The sequence below is a fragment of the Rhinopithecus roxellana genome, chromosome 4 (genome assembly GCF_007565055.1).
Source record: "Rhinopithecus roxellana isolate Shanxi Qingling chromosome 4, ASM756505v1, whole genome shotgun sequence".
NCBI lineage: Eukaryota > Metazoa > Chordata > Mammalia > Primates > Cercopithecidae > Rhinopithecus > Rhinopithecus roxellana.
Genome location: NC_044552.1, coordinates 165,864,565 through 165,888,533, shown reverse-complemented (window position 1 = coordinate 165,888,533; position 23,969 = coordinate 165,864,565). Strand labels below are relative to the sequence as shown.

The 23,969-nt window shown below is 36.8% G+C and overlaps 1 protein-coding gene across 2 annotated transcripts in view; it reads left to right on the top strand.

Annotated features, from left to right (window-relative positions):
- CEP85L (centrosomal protein 85 like) overlaps window positions 1-23,969 on the top strand; it is a 248,816-nt gene that overhangs the window by 175,443 nt on the left and 49,404 nt on the right. For both annotated transcript variants that reach the window (XM_030928400.1, XM_010353245.2), the window contains one exon: window positions 14,220-14,341. In XM_030928400.1, coding sequence (XP_030784260.1) covers window positions 14,220-14,341 — 122 coding nt within the window. The remainder of the gene's footprint in view (window positions 1-14,219; window positions 14,342-23,969) is intronic.

The following is a 23,969-nucleotide window of genomic DNA, read 5'->3' as shown; positions in this document are numbered from 1 at the left end:
ATCTAAATTTAACAGTATTTATCCAGGCCAAAGAATTCTGAACTATTTTCAGCGGCACTACAGTAAACTTTTATTAGGAGCATGTTTGGCCATTAACTGACATATTTTGGCAACTTTTCATAGTATCTGGATTTCATCTAAGTAGCATGTGTTTGGGATTGTTATAGATGCCTGCTATCCACACTCAATTTTAAGAGTGGAACTTGCCATTTCCAATAAGAGGTACCTATGGTATGTTTTCTGGGTCTATAAATCTATATGGTTAGGGTCTACATGCCTACATTAGGGTTATGGTTCTTCTTTGGCTGGTAAACTATTGTTTTATTCTCTAAACCCCAAAGAACAGTGTGTCATATGCATTTTTAAGTAAAACATCTAAATGAGGCCTTCCCAGTGCTCCCTGAGTTTGGCAGCTACTAAAGATACATAAAAAGTGTTTACTTGTAAAAGTGTCTCTGTTTCACCTGTACACATTTTGAAATGTTACTTTGATGGCATACTTTCTGTTTCTTCAAATTAACTCACATAGTTACAAGTTTTATAACTACCTTTTACATTGCATGTTCATGTCAAAGTTTTATTAATATTAATAAGTTATAAATTATGTTTAGATTAACATCTTCTTGATTACTTATATTGGCTACAGTGATGTAGAAACATGATAGATTACTTTGAAATTCTAAGTAGAACAGCATAACAACAGTAATTTTCTGATATATCAATAGGTGAATTTTGATACATGTTTTTCTATCAAAACAAGTACCTTGCTTTTCTGGGATATGGTCAAGATGTGTATTTTACTAGTAATATATAACTGCCATGCAGTGGTATGCTTCTGAAAGCCAGTTATAACTTTATTGAATAAAAATTCTTGTTTTCTAACTACCTGAGAAAAAATGTGTTACTAATGGGATATAGGGGAGAAGTTGTTTGAATATGAAATCCTTTCCTCTTTTCTATATTAGGAAGCAGAATTATCTTCTGCCTTAATAGAAGGCTTCTTTGTTCTCCTAGAGTTCTGACAGCTCCTAAAAGCCAGCTGTGGGTTGTTATCAACTTCATTCTTCATTCTTGCATTCTTGGTGTAGGGTATATACGTCATCTGGCCTTTTCTCTTATCTCATGGCTAGTTGCAGATGTGGAATTGCACCAAAGTGATGACGAGATAGGAACTTACAGCCACGACAGTGCATTCTGTCATCTGTAGTACATCTTGGGGACTTAAGGATTCTTTTCTCACAGATGAGGCCTTTATTTCCATTCAGTACTTCTTCTAAGGTAGAGAGTGAAATAAAGTATAAGAATTTCCTGTGATAATTTTTTGTTGTTGATGTCTAACATACAGTGAAGTACATAGCAATATTAATCTTTAATAATAGCTCCATTCCAATACACACCCACATACATCCCTCCTTATAACCACTGCTCAGGTCAAGATACAAAATTTCTAATGCCCAGTAGGTTTAGCTTGTGACTCTTCAGAGCTTATATGGTGACACCTTATATCCTACCCATTTCTAGTGTTCTGACTTACCATCATTGATTATTATGGCCTGTGCTAGCATTCTTTTGTTTAGCATAATGTCTCTGAATTTTATCTATGTTGTTTAGTATGACAGTAGTTTTATTGCTGTATAGTATTCTAGTGTATACTTCTACCACCATTAATGATCTATTCCTTTGTTAACAGACATTTGGGTTGTTTCAATTTTATTATGACAAGTTCTTTTTGCTTCTAGTGTTGTTGAGTGGGATATATGTAAACATTTACCTGCAATTTTAGAAAAATCAAATTTTAATATGATAATTGAAGTATAATTTACATGCAGCTTTTAAGATTTTTAAAGATTACATTTACATAAAATGCTATAATTTGAGTTTTGAAGAACGTATACAGTAGTCCTTTCTTATACCCATAAGATTTAATTTAGGCATAGTAAGAAATTAACAATAGCTAATAATAAAATAGAATAATTATAACAATATGAGAGCATCACTACTCTTGCACTTTGGGGCCATTATTAAGTAAAATAAAGATTACTGGAACACAAATACTGCAATACTGAGAGTTGGTCTGATAACCAAGATGGCACTACATGCCAATGGGTGGATAGCATATACAGTGTGGATGAGCTGGTGAAATGGATGATTCACCTCCTGGGTGAGATGGTGTGGGATTTAATCACACTACTTAGAATGGAGTACAATTTATAACTTGTGAATTCTTTATTTCTAGAATTTTCCCTTATTAATATTTCCAAGCAACAGTTGACTGTGGGTAACTGAAACCAGAGAAAGCGAAACTGCGATTATATGGGGATCATTTTACTACAAGAGAAGTGTATGACATTTCCATCACTCCAGAAAGCTACTTTTTGCCCCTTTGTTGTTGAGTCCTCACCCCACTTGGCAACCACTGCTCTGATTCCTATTGTTTTGTCTTTTGCAGAAGTCCTATTTGTAGAATCAGATAGTTTATAGCCTTTGAGTGTGGCTTCTTTCACTTTTCATGCTGCTGTTGAGATTCATGGTATTTTTAACATATGAAAGAAGAAAACATTAGTGACCCATAACTGCAGAGATAGAAAATAAAAAAATAATATGTAAATGGTAAGAAAATTCAGATAAATCCCAATTGATAGAAAGTAAAAGCATGTTCTCTCTCCTCAAGATAGCTCCCTTTAATAGTTTTTTTTTTTTTTTTTTTAGATAGTCCAGTGCTACCACACTTGACTGGAATACAACCTCTGCGGTTCTTCAAGTTTGCATGTTATAAATTTGTATGTGTGCTGAATAGCACTGCGTTTTATGGATGTAGCACAGTTTTTATCTATTTATCCTATGGACACATGGGTTGTTTTTTGTTTTGGATGATTATGAGTAAACATTTGACTATGGTTCTATGTGGACATGTTTTTATTTTTATTTGATTTATATTTATTTATTTATTTAGAGAAAAGAGGTTACTGTCATGCAGGCTGGAATGCAGTGGCTCAACTGTAACTGCAGTTGCTCACTGCAACTTCCTGCCTCCCAGGTTCAAGCCATTCTTGTGCCTCAGCCTCCCAAGTAGCTGGGATTACAGGTGCGTACCACCACACCTGGCTAATTTTTATACTTTTAGTAGAGGTAGGGTTTCACCATGTTGGCCAGGCTGGTCTCAAACTCCTGACCTCAAGTGATCCACTTGCCTAGGCCTCTCAAAATGCCGGGATTACAGGCGTGACTTACTGCACCCGGCCTTTATTTGGCATTTATAAATACTAAATTCAATTTCCCATTTAATTACCTTTCCCCTTTGTTGAAAATTAGTTTACTATATGCATCATTAGATTTGTGAATCTTTATTCTGTTTCATTGGTCTGTCTATCTTTATGTCAATAATACAACCTCTGCCACCTGGGTTCAAGTGATTCTCCTGCCTCAGCCTCCTGAGTAGCTGGGATTACAAGCATGTGCCACCACGCCCAGCTAATTTCTGTATTTTCGGTAGAGACAGGGTTTCGCTGTGTTTGCCAGGCTGGTCTCGAACTCCAGACCTCAGGTGATCCACCCACCTCGGCCTCCCAAAGTGCTGGGATTACAGGCTTGAGCCACCATGCCTGGACAATTTTTTAGTGATATTTTATAGTTTTCAGTGTACAGATCTTACACATAATTTATTACATTTTTATTTCTAAGCTTTTAATGTTTTTGATGTAAATGATATTATATTTTTAATTGCGCTTTTGTTGTTAATATACAGAAATACAATTGGTTTTTTAAAAAAATTGACCCTGAATTGTATAATCTTGTTAAAGTCACTTATTGGTTCTAGTAGGTTTTTAATTGCTCTATTAATGTGGTATGTTGCATTGATTTTTTTTTTTTTCTTTTTTTTTGAGATGGAGTCTGACTCTGTTGTCCAGGCTGGAGTGCAATGGTGCGATCTCAGATCTCAGCTCACTGTAACCTCCACCTCCTGGGTTCAAGCAGTTCTCCTGCCTCAGCCTCCCAAGTAGCTGCGATTACAGGCATGAGCCACCATGCCTGGCTAATTTTTGAATTTTTAGTAGAGACAGGGTTTCACCATGTTGGCCAGGTTGGTCTTGAGCTCCTGGCCTCAAGAGATCCACCTGCCTCAGCCTCCCAAAGTGGTGGGATTACAGGTGTGAGTGAACCACTGCGCCCAGCTTGCACTGATTTTTAAATGCTAAAGTGAACTTGCATTCCTGGGAAAACCTTATGCCAAACGTAGTATCTATCTATATCTCTGTGTCTGGAGTGGATTTGGTTTGATTTTGTTAAAGTTTTTTGTATCTGTGTTCATGATGGATGTTGGTTTGTCATTTTCTTTTTTCCTACTGTCTTGTCTGGTTTTGTGATCAGAGCAGTGTTGACCTCAATAAAATGAGTTGGGAAATAATTCATTTTTTCCCCCCCTGAGCTTGCGGAGGATTGGTGTTAATTCTTTAAACATTTGGTAGAATCCTACAGTGTAACAATTTGGACCTAGAGATTTCTTTTTTGGGAGCTTTTTTTTTTTTTAAATTGTGAATTCAGTTACTCTAATAGTTTATAGGACATTCAGATTATTTCATATTGGATGAGTTTAGGTAAGTTTGTGTTTTTTAAGAAGTTGGTCTAATTCAAGTTATTGAATTTGTGTGTGTAAGAGTTGTTCCTAGTAATTACCTTATCTTTTTAATATCTGATGGTCTGTAGTGATCTCTATTTCACTCCCTAATAACTTGCCTCTTCTTTTTTTCTTTCTCAGTCTAGGTAGTGGTTTATAAATTTTATTAATTGTCTCAATCAACTAGCTTATCTTTCCACATAGATTTTTCTGTTTTAAACTCTATTGATTTCTGTTCTCAGCCTTCTTGTCTTCCATCTGCTTGCTTTGGGCTTATTTTCTAGTTTCTAAAGATGGAAGCTTAGACTGAGAGCTTTTTCCCTTTTTAAATATAACTACTTAGTGCTGTAAATTTCCCTCTCAGTACTGCTTTACCTGCTTCCTACAAATTTTGGTATTTTCATTTTCAGTCAGTTAAACCTGTATATTATTTAGAATTGTGTTGTTTAATCTCAGTGCTCTCCCAAAATGATAGTATTGTATTAATTTGAATTCTGTATTTGTTTTAAAATTTATTATTGTTTTAAATACTGTCAATTTATAACATGCTTCATTATTTTTCAAGCCCAGCCTTATTTCCTTTCTCAAAATTTTTCATCTTCTACTGTTTTATATTTTCTTTATATTTAGGTAGAAACTACCCAAAAAATCAGTACTTCATTTTAGGAGTAGACTTATTTTTTCCCCAGTCCTTCCTATGATGATTCAGATACTGTATCTCAAGAGTTAATTTTGGTAATTGATATTTTCTTAGAAAGTGATCCATTTCATCTGAATCTTTAGATTTATTGTCATGGTATAAAACACATTACAGTTTTATTTACTTTTTGCCCTCAAACTTTTTTATTCTAACGTTTATTTTCGGGTTCAGGAGTACATATCCAGGTTTGTTACATGGTTAAATTGCATGTCACTGGGGTTTAGTGTACAAATGATTTGTCATCCAGGTAGCAAACATAGCACCTAATAGGTAGTTTTTTTTGACCCTCACCATCCTTCCACCTGCCCCGCTCAAGTAGGCCCTGGTACCTGTTGTTCCTTTCTTTGTATCCACGTGTATTCAATGTTTAGCTCCCACTTATAAGTGACAACATGGTATTTTGTTTTCTGTTCCTATGTTAGTTCTCTTAGGATAATGGCCTCCAACTCCATCCATGTTGCTTCAAAGGACATGATATTATTCTTTTATGGCTGTGTAGTATTCCATAGTATATATGTACCACATTTTCTTTATCCAGTCTGGTGTTGATGGGCATTTAGGTTGATTCCATGTCTTTGCTATTGTGAATAGTGCTGCGATGAACATGTGTGTGCATGTGTCTCTGGTAGAATGATTTATATTCTTTTGGATATATACCCAGTAATGGGATTGCCAGGTCAAATGGTAATTCTGCTTTGAGTTTTTGGGAAATAATCAAACTGCTTTTCACAGTAACTGAACTAATTTATCCTGCCAACACTGTTTAAGTGTTCCCTTTTCTCTGCAACCTTGCCAACATCTGATATTTTTTTTCTTTTTAGTAACAACCATTCTGTGACTGGTGTGAGATCGTATCTCATGGTTTTGATTTGCATTTCTCTAATGATTAGTGATGTTGAGTGTTTTTTCATATGCTTGTCGGCCACAGTGTATGTCGTCTTTTGAGATGTGTCTGTTCGTGTCTTTTTCCTTCTTTTTAATGGTGTTGTTTTTTGCTTGTGAATTTGTTTAAGTTCCTTATAGATCGTGGATATTAGACCTTTACTGGATACATAGTTTGCAAATATCTTCTGCCATTCTGTAGGGTGTTTGTTTATTCTGTTGATAGTTTCTTTTGCTGTGCAGAAGCTCTTTTGTTTAATTAGGTCCCATTTGTCAACTTGGTTTTGTTGCGATTGCTTCAGTGAAATCTTTGCCAAGGCCTATGTCCACAATGATATTTCCTAGGTTATTCTCCAGGGTTTTTATAGTTTTAGGTTTCATATTTAAGTCTTTAATTCATCTTGAGTTGATTTTTTGTGTATGGTATAAGGAAGGGGTGCAATTTCAGCCTTCTGTGTATGGCTAGCCAGTTATTCCAGCATTGTTTATTGAACAGGGAGTTCTTTCCTTTCTCTTTTACTTGTTTTTGTTGACCTTGATGAAAATCAGATGGTTGTAGGTGAATGGTATTATTTCTGAGCTATTTTGTTTCATTGGTCTGTGTGTTTCTGTACCAGTACCATGCTGCTTTGGTTACTGTAGCTTTGTTGCATAGTCTGAAGTTGGGTAACCTGATACCTCCAACTTTGTTCTCTTTGCTTAGAGTTGCCTAAACTATTCAGGCTGTTTTTTGGATCCATATGAATTTTAAAAGTTTTTTCTAATTCTGTAAGGAATGTCATTGGTAGTTTGATAGGAATAACATTGAAACTGTAAATTGCTTTTGGTAGTATGGACTATTTTAACAATATTGATTTTTCTTATCCATGAGCATGGGGTGTTTTTCCGTGTTTTTTTTTTTTTTTTTTTTTTTTTTTGGGAATCATCTCATTTCTTTCAGCAGTGTTTTGTAATTCTTGTTGTAGAGATCTTTCACCTCCCTAGTTAGTTGTATGCTTAGGTATTTTATTCTTTTTTTGTGGCTATTGTCAATGGGATTGTGTTCTTGAATTGGATGTTGTTGGCATATACAAATGCTACTGATTTTTGTTCACTGATTTTGTATCCTGAGAGTTTGCTGAAGTTTATCAGATCAAAGAACTTTTGGAGAAACTATGGAGTTCTCTAGGTATAGAATCATATAGTCTGCAAATAGAAATAGTTTGACTTCTCTCTTCCTATTTGTATGCCTTATATTTCTTTCTCTTGCCTGATTGCTTTGGCTATGACTTCCAGTAATATGTTGAATAGAAGTGGTGTGAGAAGCATCCTTGTCTTGCTCTGGATTTCAAGGGGAATACTTCCAACTTTTGCCCATTCAGTATGATCTTGACTGTATTTTTTTTTTCATAGATGGCTCTTATTATTTTTAAGTATGTTCCTTCAATGCCTAGTTTGTTGAGGGTTTTTATATGTATCACAAAATATTTTTCTTTTGATTTTTTTCAACCATTTGAAAATATTAATTTAGGTTTAAGTTTGCAGGCTGTGAAAAAACAGACAGTGAACTGGATGCCCGCTCTACATGGTCTCTTAGAGGTGTACTAAAGTTGGCAATATGACTGTGGATTTATTTATGTCTCCATTTATTCTTAATAGTTTTTTTCTCATATGAGATATACTATTAAATGTGGTAAACATTTGTGATTATTTTATCTTTGTGGTAAATTTTATCTCTTACCTTATTAAGTTTTATGAAACTTTGTTTTTATTTAAGGATTTTTTTGGCCTGGATTTTATTATATCCAAGAATGATACTGTCACTTTGCATCTATTTTTTCATGTTAACCAGTATTGTGCAAGAACATAGTTTGCAAGCCACAGTAGCTCCTGATCTATAATAAAACAAAAGAAAACATTAACATTTATATTGGGCTTCATTTTCAATAACTTTTAATGTGAAGGTTTTAAGGCAATTGCGTTTGACTTTCCTCCTTTCCACATATTAATGTGCCAAAGCTAAGACAGTGCTATCTAGAACTTTAAAAGTAGATATTTATGTATACTCAAAGTTGCCATGGCATCACAGTCAGAGGGTAAGGGCTTTTTCCCCTCACTGCTTTTGGGCATAATACTTGAAACTTAATAGATGATTGATATTAGTAAGAATTTTTTTTTTTTTTTTTTTTTTTTTTTTTTTTGAGACAAGAGTCTCACTCTGTTGCCCAGGCTGGAGTGCAGTGACAAGGGACATGGTACTGAACATCTGCCAGATGCCATCTAGTATTACCAATTAATTGTAGAGGGTTTTAGTTCTTTTTCTTCTTTCTTTCTTTTTTTTTTTTAGATGGAGTCTTGCTCTGTCGCCCAGGCTGGAGTGCAGTGGCACAATCTTGCCTCACTGCAAGCTCTGCCTCCCGGGTTCACGCCATTCTCCTGCCTCAGCCTCCTGAGTGGCTGGGACTACAGATGCCTGCCACAATGCCCAGCTAATTTTTTTTGTATTTTTAGTACAGATGAGGTTTCACAGTGTTAGCCAGGATGGTCTCGATCTCCTGACCTTGTGATCCACCCACCTCAGCCTCCCAAAGTGCTGGGGTTACAGGCATGAACCACTGCGCCTGGATTTTATAAGTTGTTAGCCTATGTGATACATATAAAAACACACATCAAATGTGTAATTAAGAGAAGATAATTTTGTCTTATAAAGGCAGAAAACCTTTAACATTTGCAGACACATTAAATTGACAGTTTTTGAATAACTTCTCTCTGTAGGATTGTAATGTGGAAATGTGGGGAAGAACCGATTTGAACATACCTAATTCTCTTACCACTATTCCACCTTTGTTTAGGTCTTTTAAAAGACATATGGTTCCAGGGCAGATACCTGATTCATTTCCACATGTAGTGCAAAATGATTCTGTGTTATTTCTAGTCAGATTTTCTTTTAGCTCTCTCAAAACTGTTACCTAAACTGTCAATTATAATGAAAATGCATTTTCAGTAATTGTTCCTTTTCTGTATGCCTTTAGTAGCGTATCAGTTGTTTATAGAGAATGCAGAATCATAAAGGTATAGTTGCCTTGCTGTTTGAGACTTCACAATATGATTTTTTTATTCTTGAATTTTACTAGGTACTTCAAATTTCATTCTGTAATTTCATTTAATATAGTATAGATGCTGGCTTCATTATAAAAGCCATTCTCCTCAGAAGGTAAAATGTGTCCGTAACTGTCGTGTTTAGAGGCAGGTAGATACACATGGCTTTAAAAAATTACTTTTAAGTTAACCTACAGCATTTGGTAGGATGTCAGGTTTTGTTCTCTCTTTTAACTATTTTATGAATCAGGGTGTAAGTTTAGTAAGGAAGACTATCATAAGCTAGACTGCTGCTGGTTTGGTAATTTTTAAATATATTGCATCTTCTTAATTACATTCAGGGAAAGGAATCCTTTTTCTTTATTCCTGTTTTCCCAGTTTCAGAGCTCAATTTTTGTTTATTTCTAAAGGGTTTAGATCAAGGGAGTTACAACACAGAATAATACATTCTCATATTTTGTTTTGTGTATATTTATGGAAGTATTTGGCAAGTACTTTAGCAGTCCATCCTGCCAGTGGTTCAAAGTGCTATAAACGCAAATAGTGTCATCAGTTGCCATTTCTCTTTATGCAGAGTTGTTCCTTCTGTTTAATCTTTTTTCTTCATGCCAAGAAATGGTAAAAAAAAAAAAAAAAAAAAAAAAGAAAAGAAAGAAAAGCCACCTTCTTAAGGTAATTGTCAGCCATGGGAAAAATTTTTTAGCAGATGACTTGTGAAGAGTAAAGTAGTTTTAATGTCTTCTTGAGAAGATCATCATCTGTTGCCTAAGTACTTGTCTTACTGAAATAGACACAAGATGTATAAGGTGAAACATAGCTTCACATAATATGGTATAGATCACTGCTGATGTGTGGTCATTGGAAATAGAGAATCTACCTATTTTAGATCTTTGAAAGAGGAGACCGTAAGTCCTTAATCTAGCTTAAAAGATTTTTGTTAGGCATATTAATAATATACAAAATAATATAATATACATAAACCAATACCTAATGTACATGCCAACTGTTACTAGGATTTAAATAATGTATAACCCAGTAGGTAAATAAAAAAATATTTATTTTTAATCTCCAAGTAAATGAAATATTAGTATTATAAATTATAGCACATTTAATAATTCACCACATCATTTTAAGCATTTCCAAATCCTACTTTGAGTTTTGGAATTAGTGATAATGCTCTTTTGTTTAGCTTTTACTAGCTTTATTAAATTTCCTGTTTGAGCCACAGTTTGACAAAAGAGATTTTATCAAATGACTTACTCATTAAATTGATAATCAGTAGGTAATCGGAGTTTCATTAAGTAGAGAGTTTCTGTTAATAATATTGTTTATAGTGTTAAATTTTTTCTCACAGTCTAAGAACAATTACTTTCAAAACAGTTTTCTAGTCCTTCTGATGAAATTTGGAATACCTAATTAGGCCATAGTGCCACAGGGAAAACCCCAAAACGGGTTCAGCCTGGGAGGCCACATGGGTTCTTGGCTTTGTGCAAGAAGGAATTCAACAGCGAGCCGACAGTACAGGTAAAGCAAGTTTATTAAGAAAGTAGACCCGGGCGCGGTGGCTCATGCCTGTAATCCCAGCACTTTGGAGGCCGAATCGGCAGATCACCCGAGGTCGGGAGTTTAAGACCAGCCTGACCAACATGGAGAAACCCCTATCTCTACTAAAAATACAAAATTAGCTGGGCATGGTGCTGCATGCCTGTAATCCCAGCTACTCAGGAGGCCGAGGCAGGAGAATTGCTTGAACCCGGGAGGCAGAGGTTGCTGTGAGGGGAGATCGCGCCATTGCACTCCAGCCTGGGCAACAAGAGTGAGACTCCGTTTCAAAAAAAAAAAAAAAGAAAGAAAGAGTGGCTGTGCCATAAGCAGAGCAGCCCCATGGGTTGCTGGTTGGCTATCTTTATGACTGTTTCTTGATCATATGCTAAACAAGAGGTGGATTATTCATGAATTTTCCAGGAAAGTGGCAAGGAATTCCCAGCATTCTCCTTCACCTTTCAGACCATATAGGGTGACTTAAGGATTTTGCCATGGCCTTTGTAAACTATGTTATGGTATTGGTGGGAGTCTACTTTAGTATTCTAATGTATTGTGATTAGCATATAATGAGAAGTAAAGATGACCAGAGGTCGCTTTGATGGCCATCTTGGTTTTGGCAGGTTTCGGCCAGCTTTTTTACCCCTTCCTATTTTATAAGCCGGGTCTTTGTGATTTGTGAAGCCAGTTCTGCTGCAAACCTGTCTCAACAGTAGAAGCAGTGGAACAATGTGGTGCTTAAGATCAGGTGCTCCTTTGTTGGGCTGCCTGGGTTTGAATCTTAGCTCTGCCAGCTAACTGTAAATACGGTTGTAGGTAGTGTTTATTTAATTGGGAAGATTTTGCGGGACTGACTTGTACACGAACTAGCTAATCAGAAAGTATGCCTATTTATGGATGGAGCGGGGTCCTGAAGGTCCCTTGTTGTGCTGGGGAGCAACTGTTTTATTTGTTGGATCATGGGGCGTTCTGGAGAGTGGCCTGGGCAGTGAAAGAGACAGTCCGCACAGTGGTGTAAACAGCAGTTAATTACCAACCACAGTGAAACTACTTCAGTATTCTGACAACTAACATTATCTGTACTGATGCATACTGGCTGAATATCAGCCCTTATTGTATATTAGACAAGGGAAAGAATGAAATTTAGAGGCAGATGTCTAACCTGCGCTATAACACTATGTGTCACATTTGAAATATCTTCCCATCTGACAAAGTATGTACCTTCTTACCAACTGATCTCTATCCTTGGTCTGTTCATCCTATTCTGTCTCCTACATGAAACATCCCATCCCAATATTACTTGACAGTCATCTCAAAGAGTTAATCTGTGACTGATTGATGTCATGCAATTAGTGGTTTATTTTGAAGGTCTTATTAATAGCATTTTTGGAAAGTAAAGGATAAAAATATCACCACACTTTTGAATTCTCTTGAAGTTGCTTTGTGGTGTTTATACAACATCTTTTGGCTTGCCAAAGAACTTGTGTTCCTATATGATTTACCAGTTATACTAGGTTCCTAGAGATGACATAACAAAGTATCACAAATGAGCTAGCTTACACAAGAAATTGTCTCATAGTTCTGGAAGTTGGAAGTTAGAAATCAAGGTGTTGGCAGTTGGTTCCTTTGGATGACTGTGAAGCAGAATCTGTCCCATGCCTCTCTCCTAGTTTTTGGTCTTTGGCTTTCCTTGTCTTGTAGATGTGTCATTCCAATCTCTACTTTCATATTCACATGGCATTGTCTCTGTGTCTCTTCACGTAGTCTTCCTTGTGTACATAGGTCCAAAATTTCCCCTTTCTTTAGGGACACCAAACACTGAATTAGGCCTCATCTTAAGGAGCTCATCTTAGCTTGACTCATCTGCAAAGACCCTATTTCCAAATAAGATCACTTTCTGAAGTTACAAGGGGTTAGGACTTGAACTTATCTTTTTAAGGAATACAGTAGAACTTATAACACCAATATTTTTTAAATGCTGCTTTTTCAATGAAAGAAATATAAGGATATCTGCCGTGTTAGTTTTTACCGTTGATTTATTTAAATATCTGAAACCTTTCTTACATTCTAAGCAATTTTTTCTAAGTGATATATTTCATCCAAATTATCTACTTAATAGATGGTTATATTTTCTATATTTTCCATTTTATATGGATATACTTACTACTGTTGTAGAAAAAAATTAGGTTCTTGTCACACGACCAGGGAGGATTAGGCATGCAGACACTTTGCAGGGTGATTGGAGAGGAATTTATTGATGAAAAGGAAAAAACAAACAAGCAAACAAACAAACAATCATCAAAGCAAGACAGAGTCCTGCTAACAGGCCCTCCACCTCACAGATTGATTTCCAGGTCACTAGGTGAGCTGAAGAGAGCAGGCTCCTCCCCTGCATAAGGCAGGAATTCCCTGTGGCTCCACCCATTTCCCCTAGTGCGCATGTTGGGCTCCAGTCCACTATGGGCATGCCCACACAAGACCTGGGCAGGTTTCCTCATCTGCACAGAAGCATCTGATGTGGACACCTGTGGGGTGGGTCAGAGATTGTCCAGGGACCCCTTTTTATCTGCCTAGGCATTTGGTTGTCTCACTACTTCGTGAAAATATTTGTGGTTTTGAAATTTTAATGTAAATAAATGATGATGTGATGCATGTCAACTTGAAGTCTGAATACTACAGATACTGCTTTTATTTTCTTGTGGAAAGTCTCCTGCTAATGTTTGTCTAGTTAAGCCATGGCACATTCCTTCATTGTATAATTCCTTTAATGATTAATCTCCTTTCCAGAAAACTTCCACTTCCACTTCCACAAGGTAATGGGAATAAGATCTTATATGGTTTTGTTTTGTTTTTTTTGTTTGTTTGTTTAGACAGAGTCTTGCTGTGTCGCCCAGGCTGGAGTGCAGTGGTGCAATCTCACTGCAAGGTCTGTCTCCTGGGTTCAAGCCATTCTCCTGCCTCGGCCTCCCGAGTAGCTGGGACTACAGGTGCCCACCACCATGCCCGGCTAAGTTTTGTATTTTTAGTAGAGAAGGGGTTTCACCGTGTTAGCCAGGATGGTCTCCATCTCCTGACCTCGTGATCCACCCGCCTCGGCCTCCCAAAGTGTTGGGATTACAGACGTGAGCCCCGGCGCCTGGCCAAGATCTTATATAGTTTTATAATTGGCCAGGATAAACGTTCTGTTGTCATTAATTCTTCATTAGACTTGTACCTTTCCTTTAGAACTTCCTTGAAATTGTCCAAGTTATGTTGTGTTCATAATGTGAATTCTGAGAGTATTAAAAAATCAAAGAGGAAATTCTCTTTTTTAATGTAAATCTTTGGGAACATATTAGATGGTATATAAATATTTTCTTTAAATACTTTTAGTATACTAATTGTGTAAACATGTTTGTGCAGGTTTTGACTGGATCATCTCGTCAAAGTTATTCACCTTCTGGCTATCAGGATTTCAGTAAGTGGGAATCAATGCTGAAAATAAAAGAAGGACTTCTAAGGCAGAAAGAAATTGTAATCGATCGGTGAGTCTATTTTAAATTATTAAATTTAGGCCTACAGAAATTTAGATTAATGAAACAATTAGCTTTGTGTCCACTACATAGAATTTAAGATCTAGAACCTTACAGATTCACTGATGCCACATTTCTGCCCCTCCTCAGTCCCAGTCCTTTAAAGAACTGCTATCAGAACTGATGGTTTGTTTATCTGTCTGATTTCTGTCATCCCTCCCATTCACTTTAGTGAATTATTTCATTATTTGGAATCTCCTTTCTGTCTTTTCTGTACGTGTAGCAGGTTAGCTGCAATGCTAATGAACTATTAGAGCTACAAGATAATGTCTTCATGTTTTACCCTTGAGAACTATCCAGTTAGAAAGCTAGTTTAAAGCAGTCATTTCCTTTAATGTATGCTAGGTCTGAAGCCACAGAAACTACAAAAATGATGAATGTTTAAAATGAAATGACTTACAGTTAAGAATTATGGCAGTTTTGGGGGATGTTCTAAAATGTTTAAGAGTTTGAGCACCTAAGCTCTGAAAAAAAATTATTTATAGACAATCTCCTGAGTATTATGAGCAGTAAACCCTCATGTTACATCGTTATATTTTCTTTAACATATATTCAACATCATTTATGTATGCTTTTGGGGTAATTAAATGTGTTGTATATCATAATAATTGGGAAGTAATTCCAGGAGGCTTTTTTTCTTAACCAGTGCTCATAATTACTTATTTTCATGTGCTTGCATAGGATAATGCAGTAGGTGTTTTAGCCTTAAAATTGTAATTCAACCTTTAAATGCATTTAATAGTTGAAATTTCACAAGATTTTACTTAGAAATTTAGCAGTGTTAACGAAGATCTAGTGGAATATAAAGTAGACCACAGACATCTGCACTTTCTTGTTCTCCACTATATTCCCCATTTTTTTTTTTTTTTTTTTTAGAGTCTCAGTCTGTCGCCCACGCCGGAGTGCAGTGGTGCCATCTCAGCTCACTGTAACCTTCACCTCCCAGGCTCAAGCGATTCTTGTGCCTCAGCCTCCCGAGTAGCTGGGATTACAGCTGTGCACCACCATACCTGGCTAATTTTTCTATTTTTTTAGTAAGGACAGGGATTTGCCATGTTGGCCAGCCTTGTCTTGAACTCCTGGCCTCAAGTGATCTGCCTGCCTCGGTCTCTCAAAGTGCTAGGATTACAAACATGAGTCACCATGCCCAGTCTATTCCCAACATTTTGAAGAGAGCCTGGCATAGTATATGCCTTAAAACTTGATACTTCCATACTTGACAAATGAAGGATTGTGGAAGATAGTTTTAATTGATTTTAAGAAAAAGCTACTTAAAAATATTAGTTGTTTCTAGTACAAGTGAATGTTATATACGAGTAAGTACAGGCCCAGTGGATATGTATTTATAATACCTATAATTTAATATAGTTACAGTTTCACATACTTGAAAATTAATATTCGCTCTTGTTGCTCAGGCTGGAGTGCAATGGCACAATTTTGCCTCACCACAACCTCCACCTTCTGGGTTCAAGCGATTCTCCTGCCTCAGCCTCCCAAGTAGCTGGGATTGCAGCCATCACACCCAGCTAATTTTGTATTTTTAGTAGTGATGGGGTTTCTCTATGTTGGTCAGGCTGGTCTCGAACTCCCGACCTCAGGTGATCTGCCCGCCTCGGCCTCCCCAAGTGCTGGGATTACAGGGATGAGCCACCATGCCCGACCTGAAATTAATACTTTTAAAAAATAGAGTGAAATTCATTTACTTGTATGGATTTGCCCTCCCTCAAACAATGGGAATCAGTTGGCATTATTATTATTTTTTGAATACCATTCCATTGGATATAAGTTAATAGAAAATGCAGAAAATTATTGACAATTTAATAAAATTGTAATATATCTTAATTGTATATATTGTAGAAGCAGACTAAGGAATAATTCAAAATAACTCAAGTTGCTCATTTGGCTACTTCTTCATCTAGGCTTATTTATGCATCTATGGTAGCAGGTAGGGGCTGGGCGGCCTAGGATGGGCCATGGCAGGATGGCTTGTCTTATTCCGCATGTTCTGTCATCCTCCAGAAGGCTAGCCTGGGTTTGTTCAAGTGGTGGCTGGGTGGGATTCTAAGAAAGAATGAAGCATATGAACTCTCTTGAAGCTTAGACTCAGAACTGGCCCAACATCACGTCCATTATATTCTGTTAGTCACTAGGCCTATAGTAGACTTCACTTCCGGACAGTGGAAACAGCAAAATCACGTTGACAGGAGGCACTAGTAATTAGGGAGGGTAATAATTGAGTCATTTTAGTAAGTAATCTACCCAGTATCTTAAATAGTCTTTGGTTTCTTTATGAGTTAATTATAAAGTTTTTGATAATCAGTGCATTTGATATTGTATAAAGCAGAAGAGAAGTTAAGCAGCTTTTGTTTCTAAAGCAGCATAACTATCATTTAAAAGTAAAAATGTTTGTATATACAAATTTCTATAACATATATCGTACCTAAATTGGAATCAAATAATAACATTTCTGTTTTTGAAGAAGCAGACTAGAATAATGGCCTTTAAAATGATGGCACATGTAGAGGCTATTTCAGAGACAGACTTCATAGGATTTGGTGTCCAGTTGGATGGAATTGAGACTAAACCTGCCGAACTTTTTACTTTGAGATATGGTGTGGTGATACCTTTCAAATCACTTAACTAAAAATTACATGTTGTACATTTGAAAGTGATACCTTTCAAATCACTTAATTGAAAATAATATGTTGTATATTACTTCTGAAAATATATTACCCAAAATTACATGAGAAAAAAATGTGTTTTTTTCACACTGCATATAACTTTCATAGGAGAAGACTGGATTATTAGGGTAAAACAGAGAAATGGGGAAAAATAACTGCTGTAGAAACTATTCCTAAATGCTCCCCATCTCATGAGAAAAAGCATATGGATAAATTTCAGGAACAATTCAGAAAAACATTTGCCACTATAACCATTTAGGTGATTGAGTAGTGCTTGACCTTTTGCACTTAATCTCCTTAACTGCCTGGGTGAAGGAGTTTCACCACTTAAACAAAAATGAAGTTTTTTGAAAGTTTATCTCGTAGAAGTAGAGACTGGAATAGTGGTTACTGGAGGCTGCGAAGGCTGGGGAAAGTAGTGAATACAGAGAGGTTGGTTAATGAATAGAGTTGCAGCTAGATAGAAGTTCTAGTGTTCTGTTGCACTGTAGGATAACTATAATAAACAATAATTATATTTTTTTCAAATAGCTAGAAGAGAGTACAAAGAAATGATAAAGGTTTGAGATGATGGATATGCTAATTGCCCTAATTTGATCACTATACATTGTACACATGTATCTAAATACCACATTATACCCCACAAATGTGACAATTATGTCAATTAAAGAATATATATTTTCATAAATGTTTAAATATATAGAAATAAAATTGGTTTTGTATCCTGCAATCTCATCTCACTAATTAGTTCAAGTAGTTATTTTTTTTATAGATTCAGTAGGATTGTCTACATAAACAATCATGATGTCTGTGATTAAAGGTGGATTTGCTTTTTTTTTCTTTTTCTTTTTTTTTTTTTTTTTGAGACGGAGTCTTGCTCTGTCGCCCAGGCTGGAGTGCAGTGGCCGGATCTCAGCTCACTGCAAGCTCCGCCTCCCAGGTTCACGCCATTCTCCTGCCTCAGCCTCCTGAGGAGCTGGGACTACAGGCGCCCGCCACCTCGCCCGGCTAGTTTTTTGTATTTTTTAGTAGAGACGGGGTTTCACCATGTTAGCCAGGATGGTCTCGATCTCCTGACCTCGTGATCCGCCCGTCTCGGCCTCCCAAAGTGCTGGGATTACAGGCTTGAGCCACTGCGCCCGGCCTACTTTTTCTTTTTCAATATAGAGTTTTTTTTCTTTTTCTTGCCTTCTATTGAATAGAGCCTCCAATACAGTGATGAATAGAAGCAGTGAGAGTAAACATCCTTTTCCTTGTCTTGTCCCTAATTTGTTTTAGGCAAAAGTCTTCAGCCTTTCACCATTAAGTGTGATGTTAGCTGTGTTTCATAGTTGCCTGTTTTAGATTGCGGAAATCCTATTCTAGGTAGTTGATGAATTTTCAGATGTAAAACCTACCATGGTGTTTCTGGGATACACCCCCTTGGTTATGATGTATTTTCCTTTTTATATATCTTTGGATTCCATGTGTTAAGAAATTTTACATTTATATTTACAATATATATTTATATATATTGGTCTGTGTTTTTCTTTTCTTGTAATGTATTTATCTGATTCAGTTATTCGTCACGCTGGCCTCATAGAGTTGGGAATTATTCACTGCTTTTTGGGATACATTGTGTACAACTAGTATTTTTTATTTCCTAAACTTTCAGCAGAATTCTTCATTGAAGACTCCTGACCCTCCTGACCTTTCTTTATCGAAAGGTCAACTAAAAACCCAATTTCTGTAATATATATAGGACTATTTAAATACTTTGGAAACTCTAATTTGGGTTTCATTTGTTCTTCTTTTTCTAACTTATTTTTTTGAGACGGAGTCCCGCCCCACCCCCCAACTCCACTGCGTGACACACACACACACACACACAAAGTCTTGCTCTATCACCCAGATAGATCGTGTGCAGTGGCGCAATCTTGGCTCACTGCAACCTCAGCCTCCCGAGTTCAAGCAGTTCTCCTGCCTTAGCTTCCTGAGTAGCTGGGATTATAGGTGCCCGCCACCCCGCCCCGCGCCTCCCCCTCCCCCCGATTTCTGTATTTTTAGTAGAGACGTGGTTTCACCATGTTGGCCAGGCTGGTCTCGAACTTCTGACCTCGTGATTTGCCTGCCTCGGCCTCCCAAAGTGCTGGGATTACAGGCATGAGCCATCACACCTGGTCCTTTTTTTCCCCTCTAACTTCTTAAAGTGGAGGCTGAGATAATTTGAGAGCTTTCTTCTTTTTCTGGTATAAGCATTTAGTCTCTCGGACCACAGTGCAATCAAATTGGAACTCAGGGTTAAGAAACTCACTCAAAACCGCACGACTACATGGAAACTGAGCAACCTGCTCCTGAATGACTGCTGGGTAAATAACGAAATGAAGGCAGAAATAAAGATGTTCTTTGAAACCAATGAGAACAAAGACACAATGTTCTGGAATCTCTGGGACACATTTAAAGCAGTGTTTAGAAGGAAATTTATAGCACTAAATGCCCATAAGAGAGCAGGAAAGATCTAAAATTGACACCCTGACATTATAACTAAAAGAACTAGAGAAGCAAGAGCAAACAAATTAAAAAGCTAGCAGAAGACAAAAAATAACTAAGATCAGAGCAGAACTGAAGGAGACAGAGACATGAAAAACCCTTCAAAATATTAATGAATGCAGGAGCTGGTTTTTTGAAAAGATCAACAAAATAGATAGACTGCTATCCAGACTAATAAGAAAAAGAGAAGAATCAAATAGATGTGATAAAAAATGATAAAGGGGATATCACCACCGATCCCACAAAAATGCAAACTACTATCAGAGAATATTATAGACACCTCTATGCAAATAAACTAGAAAATCTAGAAGAAATGGATAAATTCCTGGACACATACACCCTCCCAAGTCTAAACCAAGAAGTCACATCCCTGAATGGACCAGTAACAAGTTCTGAAATTGAGGCAGTAACTAATAGCCCACCAACCAGAAAAAGTCCAAGACCAGACAGATTGACAGCTGAGTTCTACCAGAGGTAGAAAGAAGAGCTGGTACCATTCCTTCTGAAACTATTTCAAACAGTAGAAAAAGAAGGAATCCTCCACAACTCATTTTATGAGGCCAGCATCATCCTGATACCAAAACCTGGCAGAGGCACAACAAAAAAAGAAAATTTCAGGCCAATATCCCTGATGAACATCGATGCAAAAATCCTAAATAAAATAAATACTGGCAAACTGAATCCAGCAACACATCAAAAAGCTTATCTACCACGAACAAGTCGACGTCATCCCTGGGATGCAAGGCTGGTTCAACATAATGCAAATCAGTAAATATAATCCATCACATAAACCAATGACAAAAACCACATGATTATTTTAATAGATGCAGAAAAGGCCTTTGACAAAATTCAACACCCCTTCATGCTAAAAACTCTAATAAACTAGGTATTGATGCAACGTATCTCAAAATATAAGAGCTATTCATGACAAACCCACAGCCGATATCATAATGAGTGGGCAAAAACTGGAAGCATTCCCTTTGACAACCGGCACAAGACAAGGATGCCCTCTCTCACCACTCCTATTCAACATAGCATTGGAAGTTCTGACCAGGGCAATCAGGCAAGAGAAAGAAATAAAGGTATTCAGATAGGAAGAGAGGAAGTCAAATTGTCTCTGTTTGCAGATGACACGATTGTATATTTAGAAACCCCCATCGTCTCAGCCAAAATCTCCTTGAGCTGATAAGCAACTTTAGCAAAGTCTTAGGAGACAAAATCAATGTGCAAAAATCACAGGCATTGCTATACACCAATAACAGACAAACAGAGCCAAATCATGAGTGAACTCCCATTCACAATTGCTACAAAGAGAATAAAATACCTAGGAATAGAACTTAAAAGGAATATGAAGGACCTCTTCAAGGAGAACTACAAACCACTCCTCAAGGAAATAAGAGAGGACACAAATAAATGGAAAAACATTCCATGTTCATGGATAGGGATAATCAATATTGTGAAATGGTTATGCTTCCCAAAGTAATTTATAGATTCAATAGTATCCCCATCAAGCTACCATTGACTTTCTTCACAGAATTAGAAAAAACTAGTTTAAATTGCATATGGAACCACAAGAGAGCCTAGATAGCTAAGACAATCCTAAGCAGAAAGAACAAAGCTGGAGGCATCACACTACTTGACTTCAAACTAAACTAAAAGGCTACAGTAACCAAAACAGCATGGTACTTGTACCAAAACAGATATATAGACCAATGGAACAGAACAGAGGCCTCAGAAATAACACCACACACCTACAACCATCTGATCTTTGACAAACCTGATGAAAACAAGCAATGGGGAAAGGATTCCCTATTTAATGAATGGTGTTGGGAAAACTGGCTAGCCATATGCAGAAAGCCGAAATTGGACCCCCTCCTTACACCTTAAACAAAAATTAACTCAAGATGGATTAAAGATGTAAACATAAGACCTAAAACCATTAAAATCCTAGAAGAAAATCTAGGCAGTACCATTCAGGACATAGACATGGGCAAAGACTTCATGTCTAAAACACCAAAAGCAATGGCAACAAAAGCCAGAATTGACAAATGGGATCTAATTAAACTAAAGAGCTTCTGCACAGCAAAAGAAACTATCATCAGAGTGAAAAGGCAACCTACAGAATGGGAGAAAAATTTTCCAATCTGTCCATCTGACAAAGGGCTAATATCAAGAATCTACAAGAACTTAAACAAATTTACAAGAAAAAAAAAGCAACCCCATCAAAAAGTGGGTGAAGGAGATGAACAGACACTTCTCAAAAGAAGACATTTATGCAGCCAACAAACATATGAAAAAAAGCTCATCATCACTGGTCATTAGGGAAATGCAAATCAAAAGCACAATGAGATACCATCTCACACCAGTTAGAATGGTGATCATTAAAAAGTCAGGAAACAACAGATGCTGGTGAGGATGTGGAGAGATAGAAACACTTTTACACTGTTAGTGGGAGTGTAAGTTAGTTCAACCATTGTGGAAGACAGTGTGGCAATTCTTCCAAGATCTAGAACCAGACATACCATTTGACCCAGCAATCCCATTACTTGGTATATACCCAAAGGATAATAAATCATTCTACTATAAAGACACATGCAAACGTATGTTTATTGCAGCACTATTCACAATAGCACAGACTTGGAACCAACCCAAAATACCCATCAATGATACAACTGGATAAAGAAAATGTGGCACATGTACACCATGGAATACTGTGCCCAGCCATAAAAACGGATGGGTTCATGTCATTTGCAGGGACATGGATGAAGCTGGAAACCATCATTCTCAGCAAAGTAACACAGGAACAGAAAACCAGACACCACATGTTCTCACTCATAAGTGGGAGTTGAACAATGAGAACACATTGACACAGGGAGAGGAACATCACACACTGGGGCCTGTCGGGGGGTGAGGGTCTCGGGGAGGGATAGCATCAGGAGAAATAACTAATATAGATGATGGGTTGATGGGTGCAGCAAACCACCATGACAAATGTATACCTATGTAACAAACCTGCACGTTCTCCACATGTACCCCAGAACTTAAAGTATAATAAAATACAAGATAAATAAATTTCTAAGCTTGTTTATCAATATTTTACAAATTTTAATTTGTTTGGTTTTCATTTTTGTTCACCTCAAAATACTTAGTTTTTCTTCTTTGACCCTCAGGTTATTTACAGTTATGTTACATTGTTTCCAAATATTTCAGTATTTTCTAGAATTCTGTCTGTAATTGTTTTCTGATTTAATTTCACTGTGGTCAGAGAATATATTCTATATGAATTGAATTCTTTTAAGTTGGTGCTTGTTTCATGGCTCAGAGGATCATCTGTTTTAATAAGTGTTTCATGTATCCTTGAAAAGGATATGTACTCTGCTGCTTTTGTCTTTTGTGGGGAGTATTCTAGAAATTCCTTTTAGGACAAAGTTGATAATGCTTTTGTCTTTTATATTCTCTTGATTTTCTGTCTACTTATTCTATTAATGTCAATTATTGAGATCCAGGTGTTACAATATCCAGTTATAATTGTGGATGTGTCTGTTTCTCTTCTGTTCTATCAGTTTTTTTTGCTTCATGTATTTAGATGCTGTGCTCTTAGGCCCAAATGTCATGACGTCTTAATGAATTGATCCTTTTATTATTATTAAGTTATAATTTTTGTCCCTGGCAATATTCTCTGTTCTAACAATCTGTTTTGGCCTGACAAGTTGGCGCACATCTGTAATTCCAACTCCGAGAAGTTGAGGCGGGAAGATCACTTGAAGCCAGGAGTTTGAGACCAGCCTGGGCAACATAGTGAGATTTCACCTCTACAGAATAAAAAAAAAAAAAAATTAGCTGGGCACAGTGGAGCCTATATATAGTCCCAGCTATTTGGAAGGCTGATGGCTTGAGCCCAAGAGTTCAAGGCTGTAGTGAGCTATAATCACACCACTGCCTTCCAGCCTGAGTGACAGAGTGACACCCTGTCTCTAAAATAGAAAAAAAAAAAAATCTGCTTATATGAATATTAATATAGTTACTCCAACTCTTTTTTGATTATTTTTAGCGCAGGTTTTCCTCTTTTTACTTTTAACCTGTTTGTGTCCTTATGTTCAGAATGCAAACATACGTTTGCATGTGTCTTTATAGTAGAATGATTTATTATCCTTTGGGTATATACCAAGTAATGGGATTGCTGGGTCAAATGGTATGTCTGGTTCTAGATCTTGGAAGAATTGCCACACTGTCTTCCACAATAGTTGAACTAACTTACACTCCCACTAACAGTGTAAAAGTGTTTCTATCTCTCCACATCCTCACCAGCATCTGTTGTTTCCTGACTTTTTAATGATCACCATTCTAACTGGTGTGAGATGGTATCTCAT